Below are 25,257 nucleotides of genomic sequence, written 5' to 3' on the forward strand. Positions count from 1 at the left end.
CACAAATGGGGGATTTGCCGAAGTTGATGGAATCGCCACATGAGTCGAAGTCTGATGTCTGGTCACATCCAGAGGGATCACTGATGCATGAGGGATCGCTGAATTTAACTGGTTCGACAAATCTCAAGGGTTAGGTTGTGTGGTGTTCGGCGAACCACTGCAGGTGACAGCAGGATGAAATAGTCATATCCAATTCTTCCTTCGATCTCTTAGCTGAAGTAAAGCCAGGTTCTTCAATATAGTTAGCAAAGTTGTAGTCGTCTAACTTGGCACAAAGGCTGCACCTGACCTTCTTCTACTCTTCAAACGCAAAAGACCAATGCAGTCTATGCAGGATGTATGTAGGTTTGACTTGTAGGTCTTCTTGCAGTCCATGCAAACTTTTCTTTTCCTTGACATTGAATCTTCTGTACCCAAGATGTTAAAGGTTATATAAGTCAGTTTATTTGCCACAGTTTACAACACGTCAGCACCCTAGTGCAACAAGTGGGATTAAACTTTCTTAGTAAAGTACAAATTCTAGTACTTTTTGAGTTTAGCCCCATCCAGGATTCGAACTCACACCCTCAGAGTCAGGCACCTAATCGCCAGCACATAAAGTCAGCCGCCTAATCAAGATAATCAAGAAAGAGAAAGACAAAGGGATCACATGATCAATCAGAGGACATGCTGCATGCTTTTCAGAGGCTACCAGGCTGTCCAGGAATGGGAGCAGGAGGGTTTGTTTGGGCGAATGGCTGAAGAGAGGCCAAATACTTTACTTACAGTTCGTTTCCACTCAATTGTCGATCATAAGAGAGAGAGAATACAAGACGTGAGATAGGATAAGTTTTTTATAATTTCAATTCTTCCTTTTGGACCATTTTGAAAACATGTTACAACCAGACTCTCAAGTCCTCTACAATCTTTTTTATAAATATTAACTATAACATGAAAATGTATGGTCCTTTAGTTCGTGTCATGATTTTGAGATTGATTTGTGTCAAATATTTTGTACCATATGTTATATTTGGGATTACACTTTCTCCATAAAGTACAGATCCTAGAACTTTGTTTTTTTTAAGTCCCATCTAGGATTCGAACCTTAACTCTCAGACAGGCACCTAATCTCCAACACAAAAAGTCAGCAATCTAATCTACGGAGAGAGTGTAATCCCAAATAAAACATATGATACATTTGACCACTTTCTAAATGACACTGCATATTCATAATAAATATTTTGATGTTAAACAATGAACTGGTTGAACCTTCCCTTCTAACTTGGCAGTTTCCTTTTAGCCCTATCAAGGTACAAGGGTAGGTTGTAACCACACATTTCATTTCAAATTTGTTGGCCTTCTTTGGCCTGATGTAATGGTATCCACAGTTATCTACTGAACAGCACATTATGACAGATTCATAAAACTTGCTGCTGACTGACCTGAGTTTGACTGCAAGAGGCACAGTATATACAACAGCATTGATTTGGAAAACACAAATGAAGAAGATCCGGAAATGTTCAAACATCTCAGTGAAGAAATACCAGAACACTCCAATGTTGGGGCTGAGATCAGGGACAGTCAGGCTGAAACATGAAAACACTTTCAAATACTGCAGCTCATCTGCACAGCATTTAGAAGAACATCAAGCTGATGATAGAAGGTTCTTTCAACTCTCAAATGTGAAACTTACATGTGATGCAATATGTACCCAATCAGGTGGTTCTGTATGTGTTCTTGTGGGGATTCTGAGATAGAAAGTTTCCCAGTATAGGAATCTCTTTTGTCACTGTATACATTTGTGAACATGCAGTAAAACCATGTCAAGTAAAACTACAACCATCTCAAACACAAAAGTTACCTCTGTCATTTAATTTCAAACTGAATAGGTAGGTTTATGTATACATTTCTACTTGTGTCTTAAACCTTGTCACTGTGTTTGAGTTTTCTTGCTGTCACATTTGGCAACCGTGAGGGAATCTTAACATCATCACTTAGACCCCGTAGTTTGACATATTGCTTCATATGATACAGCATTAAGGTCTTTGCAGAATCATTTATTTGATATGGGCAAATCTGACAATGCAATTATACATTGCATTACCTGCAGGGATGATGGCACTGACTGACTGAACACATATTCCTTGGTCACTTCCATACTCCACTCAAACTTTCTGAGTGGCTTCATTCATTTATGTCAGAGATATGTATTTGAGAAGTTGGTGCATTAATGTAGGGAATGAGTAAACAGAGTCACAGTCTCACAAAATTCAGGTGTTAGGTCTTTCTACTGTTCAACAAAGATCTGAGGATATCCCATCACAGGGAATTTTGACCAACCAGTGAAACGGCTAACAAGAAGTCAACATCAACTAATCAGTCACTACATCAATTAGTATGGCAGCACTTCTCATGGGCAAGTACATACCATATTCCATTGAGCAAGCCATAGATTTGAGATTGCAGGAAAAGGAAACATTTCGACTAATACTTGCACAATATGCAGTTTGATTGATTGATCATTGCAATATTACCAATAAAGGTATGTTCCCAGATCTTTGTTTACCTGACTACTACAGCCTGATGTTAATGAGACTGAGTCACAATAAACCTGTCCTACAATTATACCAATAAACATTAAGCATGCAGCAAGTGTAAGACTGAGAATGAACTTCTACAAACTTCAGCAGTGGACATTTTTATAAACATATAACATGATAAATGGAAGTTTTCTACTACAATATATTGCACAATTTTCCCTTTGGATCAAACAAAAAAAAGATATCATATAGCCTATCACTGCTCTACCTCTTCTGCAAAGAAGTAGGGATACATGATCAAAACCACTGAGAACTCAACCTACATGAATCCATATGTTGAGTACAGGAAGTTCCAGGAATTTTCCAGGCCATATGAGATTCCTATCAGTAGCAAGATGAAAATGAGGAAGCAGGCACCAGTGTACAGATAACTGCCCACTGCTTCCGATGTATAACATGTGGCTTTCGGGTACGCTCTCTGGAAATAGTAGATAGTAGGTTGTCTGTTGTAATCACTTGTGTGGTATACACCTAACTAAATGTTTCTTCAATTTCTTGTTAAGCTTTACATCAACACTGCTAAATAAAGTGGATTTTCAATGTAGAGATATCTTACCTGTAGTTTTGATGGTGCTAAAATTGAACTTTTGAAACCTCATAATGCACTTTCATAAAGTTCAGTTCTACGTTAAGATTGGCACCTCTGCACAAAGTGTATTTATCTCCAAACAGACATCATCAATGTTTCATTTCAAAGGAACCAAGTCTTGAAAAACATTATCTTGAAATGTGTGGAATTCATTGTGAGACACATACTTTATAAAATATCAGTGCAACGGGCACAATGTACACAAAAGGGTAGAGAGACTGGTAGGCTGCCAATGCTAGGAACAGGGAACACAGGATCTCATTGCCTGAAAAACAACATTTGGACAGTTTCAGATATCACGAACAAAAACAGACTTAATATTATTGACAACTTTTGATTTCAATCAGGTTAAGCATTCTAGACAAATGTCAGCAGTGGGTATTCACTTTCAATCATAATCCATGAACAAATAAAGATATCGGAAACTACCTATGATCATGTTACAATGGAATGATGGAGAATAAGGCTCAGACTGATCTCAGTTAATGTTCCTGTACATGCCACAGCTCCTGAAATGTGAATATTTTGCTTGTCTCAGAACACAAAGGTTGTGTGCATTCCTGACAATGTAAGGACAGCCTACCTTGCAGTGCATTCAAGAGAGTGAGTACAGTTGCCAGGTTGGTGAACACTGCTGTTGACTTGGACAGACAAACTGCAATGCTGTAGGGGTTCATGAAATGCCTGAAAAATACAAACATTGAGTTTTCCCCCTATTTATCTACTTATCCAGACACAACAGTATGCAATATTCTTCCTTGCATTGATCAAATAACAGTGTAGAACAATGTAGAATTGTTCAACCCAACCCACCCTCCATCCACCTTTGTCCCAATATGATTCTGTGCTACTAATCATCTTTTCTGTAATCACCCATAGACAGGTGGCAAGCTGGCCCAAAACTGGGAAGGGATGGATGGGAAGGGAGTCACACATCCTGTTGTGTCAAGAGGACATAAATAAGGGAATATTCTAATTCATTAACTTATGTAAAGAAAGAAGTCAGGTGGTGGACTCCATCAAATCAAGACATCCCCGGGCGATGTCCAAGACAAAGTGACATCATAGAGGCCAATGACTTTGAAAGGCTGCAGTCCAGCATAGTCTTAAGTAGGTTTAGTGACAATCATGACAGTGTGCAGACTTACTGTTTGTTGTTTTCTAACTGATTCGGCTACCAACTTGAAAGATGAGATGTAACAGCATTCCAATGAAACTACTTTTGTGATCACTGACGATAAGTGCTTGATTTTATTGAGAACATGAAATACAAGAGGTCATTGTTATATATTGATGTCACATGCTGAGTGGTGTACCTAAGGAGTGAGTGAGTCAGTTTAGTTTTACGCCGCACTCAGCAATATCCAGCTACATGGCTGCGGTCTGTAAATAATCAAGTCTGGACCAGACAATCCAGTGATCAACAGCATGAGCATCGATCTACGCAATTGGGAACCGATGACATGTGTCAACAAAGTCAGCGATCCTGACCACCTGATCCCGTGGGTTACTGAAGATCAATTTTAACCCAGATCTGACACTAAGGAATCGGTACCTGAGAAAGGAAAAGTAAGCCATTTCATTGTCCTTGTTTGTAGATAGATGTAAAGCAGTTACTACATGCGGTATCACCAACCAAACTGTTGCATCAAAGTGTAAAAAGAAATGCATAGTTTAACAATTCAGCCATCATAGTGCTTCTCGTCCATGATAATCATATTTGAGTAAAACATGGGCCCATATCTGACTCTAAAACCAGCTTGTAAGTGATCCACAATTCAGTAATATTAACAAACACGTCTAATTATAACCGTCGTAAAGCAAAATGCTGCTGTTCATGAGTCACTCTCAAAATTCGTGCATATTTCATGTAGGTAAAAATTGTAAATTTTGTTTTCTTGTTTTACCTTGAAATGTTGTTGATTACGTTCATAGTATTCTGAATATGAAAAACATAAAGTATGCAAGCTTAACAACATTTCATTTTTCATATTTTACCCTTTTTATTAGAAATTTCACGAAATTGCATCACTGCCGTTACGAAATTTGTAACATGATTTTGAAAAGAAAAAAAATTCAAAGATGATATTCCTTTAATGTACATATATATATTAAAATATCTAGTTTTACAACATAACATGGCTAATGAGTTTTGCAATTTTATATTTATTGCTTAAAATGGGCCAACAACCCAAACAATTCCTTTCTTTTTTGATCTGCAAATATAAAGTAATATGTAGCAAAAAATATAAAATGAGAATATGAATCATATTTTGCTTACTTAAAGCTCTACTACCAAACATACTTGCACTAGAAATTCCAGACATAAACAGATAAATCAATTTTAATTAAATAAGGAAAATGATAGTGTTATGGCATCGACATGGGTATTATTGTTACGGTAGTAACACAATAACAGTAGTGACATTTTTATTCATAGCCAGTTTTGTATGTTAACTTTAAAAGATAATTTACTGAAATTTGTCAGTCAGGACTCAGATATTTCAGAATGTTTGAAGAATATGTAATAGGCAAAAGATTTACTTATGGATGTCCCTGTCATGTGAAAAACAGTGAGTGAGTGAGTGAGTGAGTTTTGGTTTTACGCCGCTTTTAGCAATATTCCTGCAATATCACGGCAGGGGAGACCTGAAATGGGCTTCACACATTGTACCCATGTGGGGAATCGAACCCAGGTCTTCAGCGTTATGAGCGAACACTTTAAAGGTCACATGCAACCAAAAATCAAACATAATTAAAACACAATTATCACTTATTCATGACATATAATATACATTGCTGATTATGAAAAAACATATAAACAACAAAATTATAAGCGTACAATCGCAAATCAAAAGTGCAATATTTTGTACTTGGGTTTACTACACTCGAAACGAAGCACCCGGGATACCGAACCCAGTCAGAGCGGGTAGGTGTGCACTCAAGTGTAACAAGGTCTATCATTGGCTGGTTCATTTGCCGATGCCCTCACGGCTCATTGTGTGTGTGTGTGTATATAGAGATGTTGGGTTTTGTAAATACAGGCTCAGTTTTTGTGTATAACATTTTGCAATCAACAGACATCATAACAGGTCATATGTACAAGTATCACACCTGCCTGTCTCTGTAATTACATTATGTGACAGAGACCAAACTCGGACCATAAATCAATGCGTTTCGTTTATGATGTATAGCCTGATAGGTGTTAAGTTCAAATTGCATGTGGTCAGTGATCGAGTTGTGTATTGAATATTGTCATTAGCAGACAGGCAGGCAGACACATTGGTGTCTGTGACAACGACACATATCTATATCACAGTTAGAAATTCTGTCAACACTAAATAATGACATTGCTTTTAAGTACAGCACTGACAAAGTGACTCGGTAAGAAGAACGTGTGGTGAAATAGACAAATGAAATTATATAAACAGTTAAATTGGTAATCAGTTTCATAACACATAAAAAGCTCGCTAAAACATCAACAAAACATTAGAAGAACAGCTCACATCAAAGCCTTCACTGAGTATTCACCGCCAGCGAAGGTTTTCCGTCTTGAAATGTCGAATGCCTCACTGGTTGACACATAGCTCAGTAGATCTAGATCCTAACACGGTTCTTTTATGTAATGAATAGATTTTGGAAATTTTAACTATAAATTGTATATTTATATACTTATCCTATCTCACGACTTGCACCTCTCTCTCTTCATTCGACCATGAGTGGAAACAAATTAAACTTTGCTCCAGGCCTTCCTTGTCCCTGTCCCCGTGCTGTGCATGCCTTCCTGCCTTAGCCATGCTCACTAGGCCATGACAGCACGTGGCATGCGCAATCCTCACCCACGTGATCACCTTCCATACTCATTCTCGATCTTGGAGCCATAAAAGGACAAAACCGGAACGGTGGTAATCTAAGTAGTGGGGAGGTAGGGTGGGACTTTATCAGCGTGAGATAGGATAAGTATATAAATATACAATTTATAGTTACAATTTCCAAATCTTTAAACTTATCCTATCTCACGACTTGCACTTATCCCACGGTAGGAAGGTGGGTCATAGATTACCCAAAGTTCAAGCGATAACAGCTAAGCGTTATGCCAAAACAACCGTAGGAAGCAACTACAAGGCAGGCCAATAACTACCAAAGTTACTACGTGTGAGGGTTAGTGCGAACCCATTGACTTACTAAGCACAAGTGCTCCCAGGGACCGGGATTCCCAAGCAATGTGGTGTTCAGTCACTACCTTCACAAAGTGAAAGGACGCAGCTTAGCGAGTGTAATCAGTCGCATCGCCACGATTTCCAAGGTACCCCCGTAATAAAAGTCTAACGACTAGTATCGGGCCAGCCCCTGCTTCGAAACAACCCCAACAGACACTGTCCCGAGGAGGGTGAAAGGGTAATTGAATCGGAAAAACTCACAATTTTAACGTTCAGTACCACAACATCATCTTATGACTTTCACTACTTACCACAGTAAGATCACATAGATGTGTATAGGTACGTAGGAGCTTGAACGCTACAAAGTGTAACACTTCGGTAATGACTCACTTCACTGACGTAATTACTCCGTGGAGCAGAGGACAGTAAGTGAGGTGGCGACCCTCCAGCGTCTCAAAAGCGAGACATGCGATGGTTAGTTCGAACCCATTGACTTACTAAGCACAAGTGCTCCAGGGACCGGGATTCCCGAGCAATGTGGTGTTCAGTCACTACCTTCACGAAAGTGAAAGGACGCAGCTTAGCGAGTGTAATCAGTCGCATTACCACGATTTCCAAGGTCTGACAACTGGTATCGGGCCAGCCCCTGCTTTGAAACAACCCCCACAGACACCGTCCCGTGGAGGGTGAAAGGGTAATTGAATCGGAAAACTCACAAGTCCCAGAAGAATCGAAGACACAAATCAGAAATAAAATTCAGAATTTTATTCAGATTGTACACAAAGCAGAAACGATCGCAACTGGTGATCATCTGCGCTGAAGCTGATGGTTGTCCCGAAGTGCCGAACAGGTCTACATCTGGTCGTGATAACAGGTAGATCTTTGATTGGAAGATCAGAGGCAGTTGTTTCCACTCCGTGAGTGACAGGGCATCGGCAATGACATTCCTCATCCTGGGAATGTGTCGGGCTCTGGCCACTGTGTGGAGTGAATCGATCAGATGATAAATTCGAAACATCAACTGAAGCAGAGCTGCTGATCCTGTCGACCCCTGATGGTTTATGTACAAAATTACCATCGAAATGTCTGATTGAATCAGTATATGAGTGAACCGTAGTTCAACTGCCCAATGCCGAAACGGCGATAATGACAGTGCTGAATTCCAATTCGTTGTGATGAAGGGCCCTTTCTCCTGATGACCACTTCTAGGCCACTTGATGGAGAAAGTGAGCGCCCCAGCTTGAAAAATGTGTCAACGAACAGGTGTTGAGTCGGTATGAAGGGCACCATAGAGACTCCAACACAAACATTCCACTTGTTGAGCCACCAACGAAAGACTGAATGTAGTTGTGCGGGAAGACGAATCAACTCCCTGGGGTTGTCGTCCCCGATGTATGGGCACAGAAACATCTGAAGAGGGCGAAGCTGCAGCTGGCCCCTGTAAGTCAGCGCTTGTGCCGACGTCAACCACCCTAGTAACTTCTGCCACTGGCGAAAAGGTGTGGGTTGGACCAGCACTAGTGGTGCGTTGCACTGAATCTTGTCCCACCTCTCCTGGGGCACAAACATCATGACCTGTCGTGTTGAATATTGTCCCAATAAAAAGAAATCATCGGGTCGGTGTTACCTCTGATTTCTCCGAATTTAGCAGCCATCCTAATTGCGTGAGCAACTTGATGATGAACTGCCTGTGGAGAGGAAGGACGACTGGATCCTGCTGGGCTTGAACACAGTCGTCGATATAGTTCTCAAATGTCACTCCTCGACAATGCAGGTAGCTTGTTATCGGAATGGGTATCTGAGTAAAAAGCCACGGGGCCGCACATATGCCCATACAGCAGGACCCTCCATTGGTATCAATGACGCCCCTTGAAAGTAAATCGAAGATACTTCTGATAGTCTGGATGTATCCGGATGTGAAGGTAGGTGTCTCACAGGTCGAGGGACTGACTGACTGACTGACTGAGTTTAGTTTTACACCGCTTTTAGCAATAATCCAGCAACATCACGGCGGGGGACACCAGAAATGGGCTTAACACATTGTGCCCATGTGGGAATCGAACCGGGGTCTTCGGCGTGACGAGCCAACGCTTTAACCACTAGGCTACCCCACGGCCCTCGCAGGTCGAGGGAAATGAGAGGTCTAACCACTCTTGCCTCTGACAAAAAGATATCTCCTGATATAAGAACGTTCAATAAGTCGAGCAACTATGTCAGTTCTGACGGAGTGCTCAATGTAGTATGTTCGGCGCATGGAGATTGTCAGTCAATCTACAGGAACGTTCACATTGTAAACGAATTGTAGAAATACGTACGATCGGTGACCTCAGGAACGTTTCGGTTGGCCGAACAAAATAATGGTGCGCCAGGTGGAGTGATAAAGGTAGTAGATCGCTGCCTGGTGACAGTCCTTGCATAACTGCAGTGACCTCTGAACTCAGTGCTTGAACTAGTCAAACCGTTCACGACTGTTTCTGTCTGTCACCCTCGACTGGCTGTCAAAATCCCGACACATTCACCCTTACCGGGAATGGCAGCGTTCACTGTTACTAGCATTTAAAGGCTGGACTTGGTATCCGATTCATGGGACCAAGACAAGTCTGCAAGGGCACTTCATAGTCACTCTAATCATCAAAATTCCGGTAAACAAACAGTAGTCCGCCATTTGCAAACGTTACACACGAGTGACAAAAAAACGGACAACACGGTCTTCGGTTAACCGGGCGAGTCGCAACCCATAAATTCCGGGCTGAGCTATGCTGGCTATTTGACAAAACATCACTGCTGGTACCATGCGCAAAAACTTCACCCATTTGTTATCTGTCCAGAACTTGCTTATCATGTAAAACAAAGGGAGCTGAAGATGATGAACCATCTGCAACAATTGCACCCAGCGATACACAAACACGCTGTTACCAGTAGTCTGTAGTAACAAGACTCATCGGAGCGTCGTATAGTATTCCTGGCTAGCAAGCGTATCTAGATATGCCATATCGGTGGTTGTAGAACTGATATCTACACCGAAGGGTAGAATCGTTGAACCGAATCATTCATCAAAGGTGAAGATCGGATGGTAGATTAAATCTGGAATGAGATGAGCCCCGGTCACGGAGGACTCTTGAGAACTGGGATCGTCAGACCGTCAAGTGCCGAGCGTGATATCTCTAGATATCTCTAGCGCTACTGACATCACATGTAAATCAATTCGGCATGGTGAAGCACATAGCTACTACCTCTGTACAACCATCCGAAAAAGGGGTACAAGGTGGGATAAGTTATGTGACTAAAAACATTAAGCACCTCTCAAGCCGTAAGGTAAACCGGATAAACAAATCAAATTGTCGAGCTTAGAGCTTGCCACTTCGTAATGAGAAATTCAGCGCCTCACAGATGCCCTGAAAACTATGATCGTGTTGAAAACTAGCAGAGTTCGACAAATTTGGCCCAATCTAGATGCAAGTTCACGAACCATGTTGAGGATGTGGAAAACCAGTGTTGACAAGTCCTGATCCTTCATGTTGAATGTAATCAATAGAACATCTGGTATCTTGCTCTAGGTAGCTGTAGGTGGTCGGCGAACCATGCGATCATGTGTGTCGAATCAACCAAAACCATTCCTGCCTCTTATAGGCGACTGGCGTAGCCCGAACCATGAAAACAAAGACGAGGTTCGATGTGGGTTAAGTGTCTTGGGAGGCATCCCAGACACATTTGGCATAGGCTCTGATAAGCTGGTAAGATGCGCCGTGTTGGAAATAACTAGAGTGGTGAATCGCCCAATTCATGAATAAGCTCAATTGCTGGCAAGGTCCGAGGAACGGATTATTGACGAAAGCTGACAGTTCGATAAATGCTGACAATTCAGTGAACTTGAACGGCCAGGTGAACTGGTTCGACGATAAGGAGCTTTTCGGCCTGGTGAAACCGTACGAGTCGGGCTGGTAAATCGGTTCAGGGTGGTGAACCGGAATGTTGACGTGATCTGAATCAGTCCGTGATCTGGATCGGCGTTGTGATCTGGATCGTGACTGTGATCTGGATCGGTTCGGTAATCCGAAACGTTTAAATGATCTCAGCTGATGGAGAGATCTAGAATGCTCAGATGAACCGGTGAGGCGAGGTGAAATGTTCCGGCCGAGGTGAATCGTTTCGGTGCTGTGAATTGAATCGATGATGTGAACCGTTTCGGCGATAAGAAACAGTCTTAATATTATGGCGAACTGAGTCGATGTCGTAATCCACATACGCCGTGGCGAAACGGTTCGGTCTGGTGAATCCATTCGGTATGGCGAACCGATTCGGTGTGGTGAATCGGTTCGGCGATTTGACGATGTAGATCGGATGTGTGAGTCAGCTGGCAACACAGAGCGTTTTGATGAGGCGGAACCACGAGAAGACATCTAATGATGCGCCAATAAAATTATCACCGTCCGACATGGGAATCTCCGGACGACGAGCAGTTAATACCGGTCGTTAAAAGCGGGGGTTTGTCGGGTGATCAACTGTTGAAGTGTAACGAGCTCTGTCTGCCAGCCAACGGGAGCAAGCATGTCTACATGCTCTAAAAACGTCCTTGATAAGGGAGCACATTCCCGACAACGTTTGCTCCAGGAACACAGGTCAATACAACCCACACATGACGAGTGGGGATCCGAGGAAGTAAATATTGTTACAGTGTGCGCAAAATTACGCTACTTAGGGTCAACAGCAAGAAGCATGGTGTCTCAACCCGGCACTGGAGAGGGCTCAAGCGCAGGATTCCAAGACTCAGAAATAACCTATGACCGAGGCAAAGTAGAAGTGGCATGGCATGAAGGTGAACGCCGATCCACTGAACCATAACGCAGCCTAGCAGGTGAAACCACCCGCACAGAACGATGTTAATGAGGGGAACTATCACGTAAAGGTGCTGACCGCAAGTGCTCACTAGCTCTAGACTGACAAGACGGGATATCCTGATTCACCTGAGGTGAATGAGACCGACTACGAGAATCACTCTGACGAAAACACACCGTACGGCTAGGTGAACCGGATCGAAATGGCCAACCACTTCGACCAGGTGAGACTGAACGACTACGTGAATCAAAACGCTGTGGTGAATTGATTCGACTATGAGATGGTGAGTCGAACTGAAACCTATGTTGAGGTGAACTGAGTCGGGAATGTGAACCGGTTCGTCCTGGTGAACCCATTCGATTACGTGAATCAGTTCGGTCAGGTGAACCCATTCGATTACGGTCTGGTGAGCCGGCTCGGCTGTGTGAACTAGTTCGACCCTTGGCAATGACACGGCTAGGTGAATGGTTCCGTTCTAGTGAACCAACACTGGCATTAGACCCAATTCTGATTGGTGAAATGAATCGAGGTGGTGAATCGGTTCGGACTGGTACATTGGAAGGACGACGAGAGCTCGAGCGTGAACGAGATCTAGAACGACACTTCCCAGCAGTAGAAGAACGAATTCGAACCTCCGAACCAGATGGTGACTCAACTCGTGTGGGTGAATTGTTTCGGTGGGATGAAACCGTACGAAGAGGAGAACGGTTATGTTCCAACCACGCCGATCCACGCTTCAATGATGAATGCTTGGATTTAGAAGTTTTCGAGGACTTTGAACGGTCCGAAGAAAAGGATCTACGAGATGAAGTAGATCGCAGGTCTTGTGTAGAGGAAATATCAGTCATTACCACCCTTGCATGCCCATGAGAACTGGAGCTAGGCGAGGAAAGCGTCCCAAACGCCTTTTAACATTCTCAGACAAATAGGAATCAGACGAAGCGTCCATAAAATCTTCGTTAGGAGAGACGGGAGATTTAGAACGGCGAGCAGGTAGGGTGGGGCGATGTAAACATTGTTTTTAGCGGGAGATGGACCAGATCCCGCATAAGCATTCCTGGCCCTATCTGCCAAACGTCTGGCACAAGCACGTTTGTAAGCTTTAAAATCCTCATTAGACAGTCCTGAACACTTAGGACAACGTTTGTCCTAATCACAACAACCCACATAATCAACACACGATGTGTGTGGGTCCCAAGCTGAAAAAACTTTATTAGCTGAGCTGAGCGCAAAACTTCGTTTCTGGCCTGAACAGGCTTAACCATGTTGAGCAATTATCAGACGAAAAAAAATTCACGTCCACTCTGTCGAGCGACAAGAAAGAGAATGAGTATGGAAGGTGATCACGTGGGTGAGGACTGCGCATGCCACGTGCTGTCACGGCCTAGTGAGCATGGCTAAGGCAGGAAGGCATGCACAGCACGGGGACAGGGACAAGGAAGGCCTGGAGCAAAGTTTAATTCGTTTCCACTCATGGTCGAATGAAGAGAGAGAGGTGCAAGTCGTGAGATAGGATAAGTTTAAAAATATTTACTATTTTTCAACTTTAAAGTTGAATTTGTATTTTGATAATTTGTACCTGTAAATCCATAACGAAAGGTATCAGAATCTGCAAAGTTGTGTTTTACGTTGCATGTGACCTTTAACCACTAGGCTACCTCACCGCCCCTGTGAAAAACAGGTAAAGACTGCATGTTACAGCAGTGACATTGTGACGGTATATAATGTCACTACTGTAATGGCCCTATCACAGTCGTGTTATTCTTTGTCACAGTCGTTACACTACCCTGTCCTTACCGTAACAATAAAATCATACTTATATGCTTACTGATTTTATTCATTTGATACAAAAGTTTTATGTTAAATAAGATTCCAAAACATTTGATATCTTTGAATTGAAAATTTAGATACACAAACAGCATTAAACTAGAAAAATGTCACTGCCGTCACAAAATCTGTCCCTACTGTATCAAAACCCATGATAACGGCAGTGACCGTAACGGTAGTGAGAGCCAATAACAATATTAGTTTTAAAACAATAACTGGTCTCCCAAAGTTTACTGAGTACATGTTTTCAAATGATTTCCCCTACTGTCTAAGGTACTTGGCATTGTTTGGCTCCACAAAATTAACTGGTTTCAGCGGTAACTACCATAACGGTTAGGACATGCAAAATTCTCAGATATCATTTTGTGCAATCATTTTTCGCCAAAACATTCAGACAAATATTTTTTGGGGGTCAGTGTTTGACAGCCCTGTTTCCTCACAGCCATTGCTTGCAGACATGAAGTAGAATTAGAAAACAGTACAGGTAGTAATTATTATTGCATTGGGGAATGGAACGGTAGTGACATCAAACCTTGTGACAAAGTTTGACCTTTTTATACAAAATGTTTTTCTATACAAAAAAGGCCAAACCACGCCAAGCATGTAGCTGTAACATCATTAATTATGATATGTTAAAAGGTTTCTTTTGAAAAACATGAAACAGACCGAAAAAATCAAATTCACATCGGCCACTGGAGTTGTGACACATGAAAATTGAGTAAAATTGGGTGGTTTGGGTGGTTTCAAATAAATACAAAAATATTTTTTTCCCAATTTTGTTACTGTAAAGAGTAGAATAAACTGAAATAAATTGGTTACCATAAAAAATTATTGATTTTGACTTAAGTTTGTCGGGTGCAAACATAAAACATAAATATGCACAAATTTTGAGAATGACTCTCATACAGATGGAAATTCTTCGCTAAATAGAATACTGTGTATAGTTTCAATGATGAAAGAAGTAACGGATGACACAGTTTATCACTTTCTCTGTGCCATGATTTTTCCTGGATACGAAACTAAACAGCATACTGTTGTTAGACTAAATTGGAGTTAGCTCCCTCGGAACTGCCAACTGCTAATAAGGTTTCACCAGTGGGTGTGGAACAACTGTTCCCAGTTATGCCAAAAGAATAGGTGACTGCTGACAGGAGTGTCGTGGAAGGATGACTGGTGGCAGCATATATCCAGTCAACTACTACTGGAGGAGCGTTAGGGTACCATCTTGCATCCCTGTACTCAACACCCAATGATAACGAGATTTTGATGCTGAAAGTGCCTGGAGAGGCAGTGCCTAGTGTGGATGGAACCAAGCTGGAGATGATTGATTAAGGCTATTGGTACATAGGGAGGTAGCCTGTCATCAACAGCTGGTAACTGTGAAACTGCAACTTGTGCAGCTGATGCAGTGTCTGAAGAGGCAGCATCTACAGATGCTATGCCAGCTATTGTCCCACCTAGAGAGAAGGCATCATCTGGTGAGATGATGCCTGAAGACCCCAACCTGTAGCCTGTCTGTATGCATCCATGGCTTACAACAAGAACCAAGGCAATGTTATTTCTTAGGAAGCAGAAGTGGGGATAGTAGACTCAATGAATGTTTCGGTAGGGCAGCAGCCTGAGTATACCAAAAGAAAAGGTAACTGCGGGATTGTGAGGTGCCCACAGGGAAGTTGGTGACATGCCTTATGGAGTGGTTAATCTGACTAGGTATTCAGCAACGAGATTGCCAGGCTAGTTTAACTCATTAAGGCCGAGAGACGCATATATGGGGCAAATTAATCAGCTCCTCACAGCGAGTGACGTGTTTATGGGGCAGGTAATTAGCAGTTTCTCACAGCGAGAGCCACATACAGTCGTCAACAGAAAGCACCTCTTATTCAGCGAGAGACGCACATGTGTGTTGTACTTTTAAAAATCGCACTGTACCTATTATTTCAACCAATTTAGCAGTACTGAGCAAATGTTAGCTTTTCTTACGAGAGATCCCACCTTTAGTATCAATCAGAAGAAGTATTTAAAGTGTTTTGATAACAATTGCTAATCATTATCATAGGCTTGTACAGCGTTTAGCAAATGAACGCATGTCGGCGAGAAAGGGGATTATGATGTTTTTACAGAGGTAAGAGCCTGGTACTCTTCCTTGGGAATGGATACTAAAATACTTCGTATGCACCTTGATTGAATTAGATGTAATGGTTTAGAGGTTACTAAAAATTATATTTCCTTCAACTACCTATACAAAGAATTCAAATACAATAGAATAGTTTGAATTTACTTTTTAGGCATCATTACGATGTCATGTTTCATATACTGAAACATAATGTATAAACACAAGTAATTATACATCCAAGCTCGAATAGATTAAACATAATTGAACTTACTAATTTGAAGTTTACTGAATTGTAACTAGTTGTTTTCCATAATCTAAAGTTTGTAATGTTACCTAAGCGAATATAAAGTGATAAGTCGCTCCTTTGCATCAAATACATATATACATGTCAGTGTTATTGTTATACAACACTGAAATCTTTAACTACGCTTGTTACAAAAGACAGTAAGTTGGTAATTCAAAACATTGTCACACATGGACAGAAGTAATATCATAAGTTATTACATGTAAGCCATACAAAGGTGTTTCAAGCATTTCTGTTCAAGCTGTTGAAAGTTTCATGTTGATTTGAATTGTCAGTTTTCTATGCAATTTAAATGAGCATTCTGTAAAACGTTTGTATTTGATCTGTGTAATTATCAAATCCGGTGCAATTATCACGTGTATCAATCAACTCAGTCTCTATTGATCCATCGTCAATAAAAGCTGGATAGTATATCAGTTACGGTATCGATACACATGCGTATAATCATTCAAGCAGTTTACAGTAATGAGATAATTGAAAGCCTCTTTCGACCTTGAAATAACAGCCTCGGTAGAATGCATATGTAGTTACGTCCTTGTTGAAAGGTTTGTCCCGTGACAAGTGTAAAATAAACAGATGCTTGTTATATCATTGGACATCTTGCTTTATGGAGTCACGCCCTCTCTGTGATGTTTATACATGCATGCACATCTGTAATCTTATGAACCTCGTTTGCATTCAGTAAAGACATAGGCACGCCCACCTTCATAAATATTGGGGTGGGGTGTCAACTGCAAGTTTATACACTATAATAATTCAGTATAGTGTCACCTCGTGAATTCTGTAATGCGTGTACTCTAGTTTTGATAGTCATTCGTATCAAGGTGAAGATCATATTTACATGTACAGCAAACCATTATGTTTTATGTACTAGTTGTGTGCATAAAATGTATATGAAAATAAATACTACCTCTACTCAGTAGTTGGATTTCAATCGCTTTGTTTTACTTATCGAAAAACACTAAAATGAGGACAAATAAACTCGCCAAAGTGACTATCTACTCCTATTTGTCTTATGTGCGTATTTCATACATCGTTACCAGTGTGTATGTTTACAATACACAAACTGTTACATGATAGCTTGAGTTGATAAAGCCGACACCCAGCATATCAATCATCGATATAGCCAATAACCAATCTCTATCCAAGCTGCTGAGTGACCAAACGTGCTCTTCAGAAATTTCGCCCACGCCCCGTCACCTGTCCTTTCCTCTGTGACAGGTATCTCATGATACGATTGGTCGCAGATAACATATGACCAGCCACTACATTGAACAGTTGAGATACCGAACGTTCTATTCGGGAAATTTGATGATGCCCTATCACGTGACTCTTTGTTTTATGTCTAGGCAAGGAATATGTAGTATACATTTTGTATATGTATGTTTGTATGGTCACGTATGTTTTCTGCATTAAATCTGTATGAAATAAAGTGCAATGCTATGAATGTGCTTTGTGCTAGTCACAGACTAGCGTTATAGTACTTTCATTAAAATAATTCGTAAACACTAGAAATGTATCGTCAAAACCGCTATTTTCGTCAAAGATTATAAAGTATGAAAGTAAATTCTTCTTTACAGTATGTCATTGTCATAGATGTTTTGTAAATTTAAACCTCACACAATGATATAAGAGAGAGAATTTGTTAACGTGTGTCTCAGCTGTTACATACAAAGAATACATGTGTATGCATATTGTGATAAAATATAAATGTACAAGCCGACAAAAGGTCTACAAGAGAAACTTGCAATAAAATTACATAAAGCTTGCAATACACGACATGTATTCACACCTGATTTCTTTCAACATATATCTATCTTTACGACACAATTAAACAATCAGGACTTGTTTGTACGACTAGACAGTTTCCTGTGATCCCCGAAACCTGCCAGGGAAATCAGGTGTGACTAGCACTAATTAGTCTCGGCACAGAGAGTGGGCAATCAGCGAGGGCTTTCAGGTGTTGAGTAGTGATGGGGCTCTCGGGCTTAATGAGTTAAACACTTAGCACTCACTGATCCATGAAACAGTGAAACTAGCTATTAGGACAAAGACTATGTGGACCCTGTGGACTCCCATAAGAAAACCCAAGTGACAAACATGGAGAATCTAAAACATAACTCAATAGCATAGCTGACATGTCCCGTCACTTTGGGCTAAGAAAGAAACGATGATGCATTAACACAAGAGCATGCTAGGAGAGAAGTGAATGCTTCGAAACTGTCTTGTAATCACAGCAAGAAATAATGTTGTATACTGTTTGCAAAGAGATCAATTTAAAACAACTTACATGATTTAACGTCTAACAAGGAAACATACTCACGCCACCAGAACATATGTCTGCAACCATCTGAGATCACTGCCTCGAAGAATTAGCTTCTCAACATTGGCTGCATAGCTGGATACACCCTGGGCTTGTCTTTCCAGCTGAAGCAAGAGCTCTAGCATGACATGTTGTCAGTGGAAGAGATCATCCAAGAAAAACAAATCTCAATTCGTTCATATGTATCAATAGTAGCACATGTAGCACTACACCTGTATGACCAGTATGACAAGTAGCACACCTGTATAACCAGTATGACATGTAGCACTACACCTGTATGACAGTATGACATGTAGCACTCCACCTATATGACCAGTATGACATGTAGCACTACGGCTGTATGACCAGTATGGCATGTGGCACTACACCTGTATGACCAATATGTCATGTCTACACCTGTATGACCAGTGTGACATGCACTACACCTGTATGACATGCACTACATGTGTATGACCAGTATGACATGTCACACTACACCTGTATGACCAATAAGGCCTATCTACACCTGTATGACCAGTGTGACATGCACTACACCTGTATGACCAGTGTGACATGCACTACACCTGTATGACCAGTGTGACATGCACTACACCTGTATGACCAGTGTGACATGCACTACACCTGTATGACCAGTGTGACATGCACTACACCTGTATGACCAGTGTGACATGCACTACACATGTATGACCAGTGTGACATGCACTACACCTGTATGACCAGTGTGACATGCACTACACCTGTATGACCAGTGTGACATGCACTACACCTGTATGACCAGTGAGACATGCACTACACCTGTATGACCAGTGTGACATGCACTACACATGTATGACCAGTATGACATGAAGCACTGCACCTTTATGACCAGTGTGACATGTAACACTATACCTTTTTGACCAGTGTGACATGTAGCACTACAGAAGTTTACCCAGTGTGACATATGCAGCACTAACATCTGTACAGTAAGTGTGGCATGAAACCTCCATAGCTTGTGCAACATGTACCACAGCTAAGTACTGTAAGAAAAAACAACTGTTTTTAGGCTGTTACTCTGTATCCCTAAAATAGCATATGTCGAAATAACCCACTTCGACCTAACTTGGCATTCAGTGGGATACTAATAGGATAACCAGAAAAACATGTTTACACGTAAAATCGGGCAAAAATACGAATAGCTGCTGAAAACAATAGATCAGACTATAGATGGCAATTAGGTCCCTCAGGCAGGTAGGACAATTGACCGTTGTCGACTCACCTGGAATGAAATGCATGTGCTGCCGACAGGCACAAGGGGCCATCTCAAATATATCTATGCTTTTTCATGTGTGTTAAATGTGTCTCATCTATTGATCAACTTCTTGTGTGTCTTTCTTTCATAAGGTGTATGTGAAAGAGTATGATACCCATAGGAAAGCTTAAATCGTATCAAATGTCTCAAAATATATAGGTGGTATGAACACTCGAAGATCGACAGGACTGGATATTATTTGTAAATTGTTATGACATGCCGTTTACTTCCCTAGTTTAATTCCCCTAAAGGATTGTCTTATCTTAGCTGATATCTCTCTACCCAGCCCGCCCCAACCACCATCTGCAACATCCGTCCTGGTTTTGGTTTTGAGACTACCCCTTCTCCCTGTTTGTTTTTATAGAGAGACTCCATGGTAGCTACATCATTAATAGTTTCAGCATTAAAGTTCTTATGTTTTACGTCAGCTATCATTTATAATGAAGCTAAGTCTAATTTCAAAATGGGCATCAAAAAGTGTCCTTTGTAATACAAGATCAGCGCACACTAATTTGCATAAAGCCATGGTCTATTCCAAACAATTCGCTTGGGAACGCATTGCTCATTTTTGCACTAATCTCTCCTCAGTAAAGTCCTTTTTTTCACGTTTCCTATCTCCTTACCACAGAGACTGTAGTTAGGCTGAACTTAGTTTAACAGATATTTCACACTTTCACATATCAACTGTATATATCAATTGTAGATATAACTGTGTACAACAGTACTTTAGTGAGTGAGTGAATGAGTTTAGTTTTATGCCACACTCAGCAATATTCCAGCTATATGGCGGCGGTCTGTAAATAATCGAATCTGGACCAGACAATCCAGTGATCAACAGCATGAGCATCGATCTGCGCAAACTGTACTTTAGTGCCAGCTTTATGAGAAAAGACAAGTCAAAGACAGCCACCCTTGATGTAACAACAATCTTACCATATACCGTCCAAATTCTTTGGCAATTCTGGAGAGAACCATACCGATGAGTACATCCAGTAACTGCAAATGATGTATATTTTTAGAGTAAACATATCATTTTATACTTAACCTGACTCAACATTCTCCTGAAATCTTGAGGAAACTTCCTCAAAACAGAAAAACATCTCATCCGATCACACCCTTGTCACACACAGGCACTATGAAAGCATGCGACTCCACTTTCACATATATTTGTCCAAAATATATGCTTAAGGGTGAGTGGGGATACTTGGGTGGGACATTTAGTGTAAGAATATGTATAAAATAATATTGTTTTCTTTGTTCTGGAAAATTAAGGCCTTGGGGAGGACCTGATGCAGTTCCACCACGGGAGTCGGATTAAGGAGACTTGACTGTATACATGTAATGCGATGTAATTATAATACACGCGACACCAATCCCTAATCTAAGGCGTAGAAGCCTTTCAAGCGAAAAGGCATAGAAAAACGGAGAGTAGGCCAACCCACCTGCCTTGTAAACACATAGTTTGAAGTGGCGAGGCGACGGATGAAGCATGACATCGTCAGTCACAAAAAGCACCAGCCAGACACAACAACATGTCACAAATAATTATATATATACATGTAATGTGATGTAATTATAATGCACGCGACACCAATCCCTAATCTACCAAGCCTTTCAATGAAAACTAGAAGGTGTTGAAGCCTTTCAAGTGAAAACCCACATAGAAAAAGGGAAAGTAGGCCAACCCTACTGCCTTGCAAACACATAGTTTGAAGTGGCGAAGAGACAGATGACAAGTGATATCATCAACCACAAAAAGCACCAGCTTGATGCGAAAATTATATATATATGTAATGCGATGTAATTACAATACACGCAACAAGAATCCCTAATCTAAAGCGTAGAAGCCTTCCAAGTGAAAACGCACATAGAAAAGTGTAAGTAGGCCATCCCGTCTGCCATCTTGCAAACACATGGTTTGAAGTGGCGAGGCAACGGAAAAGTTACAACATTGAATTATGAAAATTGTTCGAAACGCATTCCATGTATCGCCCATGCAAATAGATAAGAACCATTCATACAGTGCCTGCTTCTTTTTCACTCATCTTTATCTTTGTTTACTAGGAATTCAACTTGAAAAAGTTGACAAGACAGCACGCACGTCTTCACCATGTGAACGACAGTTTCGAGGTTGAAGGTTAGAATTACCTACTCTTGGCTGTGGGGTTCCGCTGGGCCCTGCAGCGGGTGGTCAGACAAGAAAAAACAGGTTTTTGAAAACAAGATTGACAATCCTCAGATTGTGATGACTCTTCTTCTTCTGATGGCTAAAAAACATCTTTAGTTTCAACTAGATAAAAGGAATTCGGGTAACATGAACTCTGAAAAATCTCATCATACAGTGACATTGCTGTTGTAGACTGTGTGCCGGCAACTGATCCCATGTTGTTGCAGTATACCTATAGCTAGAAGTACTTGTTGTGTAACAACTATGAAGGCTGTGTATTCCGCTGCGTGAAGAACATAGACTGTATAAAGTTCTGAGGCTGCGCTATGGTCTGTCAGCTGTATAAAAAGGTGTTAGCTCTGTGAAGGTTGGTGGCTGAGCTGGATGCCTCAGACTGAATCACTGAAAAAATATTCCCCTACTATTCTGCTGAGCAAAAATGGAGAGAGTGACCAGTCAACCGGATTGGCCATGTGTCTCCCATGCCACTGCATGGAGAAAAGGTTTTGCTTACCGGTATGTTCTTTTGTCCTTAGGGAACCCACTACAATGTGGGAGAGTGATGAGATAAGCAATTGGTAAGAGTCAGGTTAAGGAAAAATTATGAATATACACTACATTATGTACATATACCTAGTTTCAGCCATCATGGAGCAGATTGTGACATGACTTAAAAAACTAGCAAACACTTAGATGAAAGCTTGTCAATCAAGCAAACAATCAATGAAAAGACTTAACTGACTGTGAAAAGTTCTTAGTTCCTTCAGTTCCACTTATTGTAAGATAATTTTGCTGTTGAAAGAATCCAAATGATATATCAACTGTTCATGCAAAACATTTGTTCCAACTCACAACAAAGAGAATATCTGTCATCTGTGGCACCTTGGCCACATACTGGAGCAACCGGAGAAGGAGGGGTGTCTGCAAATAAAACACATGTGACACTTAAGTTGTCAGCTGGTTGAATGCATGTAGGAAGAATGTTTCCAACAATGTTGACACAATGTGGTAAGTACTGGGTAATCTTTGCCAGCCGGACTTCACATCCTTTAATGGTCATATATAGGTTGCAATGTAAACACGCGCTTGATAATATTATCAAGATATCCACTCTGTTAATTTATCCAGAAATATTATTTTATTCTTTAAAAATTTAAACTGTTTTAACATACAGCTGTCTGAAGACGATGTGTAGGCCACATAAACAGGAAGTTAGTGTTGCCATTGGTTCTCTTGCTCTATGTCATTGAAGAATGTGTATGTTCACTAGGATTACTTATGTTTCATCATACTACGTCACTTATTTGTGTGACAGCTTACCCAGATAAGTTAGATGCTAACCACATCTGTCATATTTGAAAGATAGCATTATTGTTTACAAATATTCCATGAATGGCAAGCAGGGAAACAACTGTCAAAATAGACATTCTTTGTCAAATGTGTGAGGAGTGTGAAATCTTACACTGACAGCCCTATCAAGGAAACAGTTTATGAACTGTCCAATACAAAACATGCTAGCCCTACTGTGTGTGACCTTGATAATGTAGTTATTTATAGAAGCACAATTACTGATAAATTGTCAACTAAAGAACTCATGACAGTGATGAAACAGTCAACCAAGCACAAGAAAACAAAAACTTACAGTTTCTCAGGCAATTGGAAACAGAATCATGATTGACTAATGTATATAGAAACACATGTATACTGTAACATTTGTCAACCGCATGACAGATGTGGTGTAAGTATTAAATTCTATGAAGAAAGATAAAACGATCATATCAAGCCCAGAATAACTTTCTTGTAATGATCTAACACCAAAACCAAAAACTGAAGCCTTTTATAGCTGAAACCTATTAAGTGTCTGCACTGTCTGTATGGTATTGCAGTATGCCAAAATACTTCACAAAGACTATAGGGCTTTATACTAAAGGAACTTTAAGATTTATAATAGAGAACTAAAGGAACTTTAAGATTTATAATAGAGGAAAGAGTAGTTCTGGTGCAACCTAGCTCTTTGCCACCATCTAATATTATTCCAAACATAAGGTCAATCCTGTTCCACTGCCTCTGGTTTAACCTGCCAAGTCTGGTTTGGGGCTTTATGGGAAGCGTCAAGCTTATTAGATCTTGTCAGGATGTCTGGGTTGCACAATTGATTTCTGATGGTCTGTGCTTATGACCAAATGTTCATATTAGTGGCCAAGACCATGTTCAAACATCCGACATGTTATTGCCTATTACAGTTTATACCAATAAAGTGGGTCATAAGTTTCTAAATTTGTTGAGCATACTTCATTTGCATTACACCCAGTATGCATAGGTTTTAGCAAACTCATTTAAAATTGTTTAAACTTCAAATCTGAATATATCCATATCTACACATGAAACAATAATATGCTTGAAACTTCCTTAATGGCAACCTGCAACCTCATCAGTTACATACATTGAGGCCCCATTTCAACAAACACACAGTATTTTGTATTTATGTTGGAAAGAAAATTACATTTACATCCAACATTGTCCAAAGCATTTCATAAAGATCAGCATGCACAACATGCAAAGCATAAAGAATGAGAGGACAACCACCATAACTCCCCAAAATAAGAACTATGGCACTAATTTCCGTAACTCAGCCGTGTCAAGGATTCTCTGAGATAAGCGTGCAAACTTTTTTCATTAATTTCTGTGAAAACACGACCCAATTATATGCAGTATGCAGCTTGCTGAAAAGCATGGAGAAAGGGTCCTGACTTTGTAATATATTGTTATGTACAAAATTGAAGCATGGAGGAGTAAGGGAGGTAACTCCGGAAAAATAATAAATATAACAGTAGTTTTATTAACCAACTCTTACTCTCAGATAGGCAAAATCCAAACAGTTACAGAGTTCTCCCTGCAAGGATGCTGGGATGCCTAGTCAGACCAGATATCCTGATAGGTCTACTATCTTTGTATATTTCATGAAATATAGGATGTGAACTGTAATGTCAAGGAGAATGTGTTAGAAGGTAATAAGAGATGAAAAATGATAGAACAGTGTTATAGCCAGCTGATGACAGCTTCGCCAACAG

The 25,257-nt window shown here is 40.6% G+C and overlaps 1 protein-coding gene across 1 annotated transcript in view; it reads right to left on the reverse strand.

The window, feature by feature from the left end:
* Positions 1 to 25,257, reverse strand: part of LOC124262110 (phosphatidylinositol glycan anchor biosynthesis class U protein-like) — a 44,016-nt gene that overhangs the window by 14,273 nt on the left and 4,486 nt on the right. The window contains exons 3-9 of the mRNA XM_046696562.1: positions 23,039 to 23,107; positions 20,953 to 21,015; positions 18,732 to 18,835; positions 3,752 to 3,852; positions 3,336 to 3,433; positions 2,843 to 2,997; positions 1,422 to 1,565 (exon numbers count right to left, since the gene is read on the reverse strand). Coding sequence (XP_046552518.1) covers positions 1,422 to 1,565; positions 2,843 to 2,997; positions 3,336 to 3,433; positions 3,752 to 3,852; positions 18,732 to 18,835; positions 20,953 to 21,015; positions 23,039 to 23,107 — 734 coding nt within the window. The remainder of the gene's footprint in view (positions 1 to 1,421; positions 1,566 to 2,842; positions 2,998 to 3,335; positions 3,434 to 3,751; positions 3,853 to 18,731; positions 18,836 to 20,952; positions 21,016 to 23,038; positions 23,108 to 25,257) is intronic.

This window comes from Haliotis rubra, unplaced genomic scaffold (assembly GCF_003918875.1).
Source record: "Haliotis rubra isolate DU_JTF1 unplaced genomic scaffold, ASM391887v1 Scf12, whole genome shotgun sequence".
Lineage (NCBI taxonomy): Eukaryota > Metazoa > Mollusca > Gastropoda > Lepetellida > Haliotidae > Haliotis > Haliotis rubra.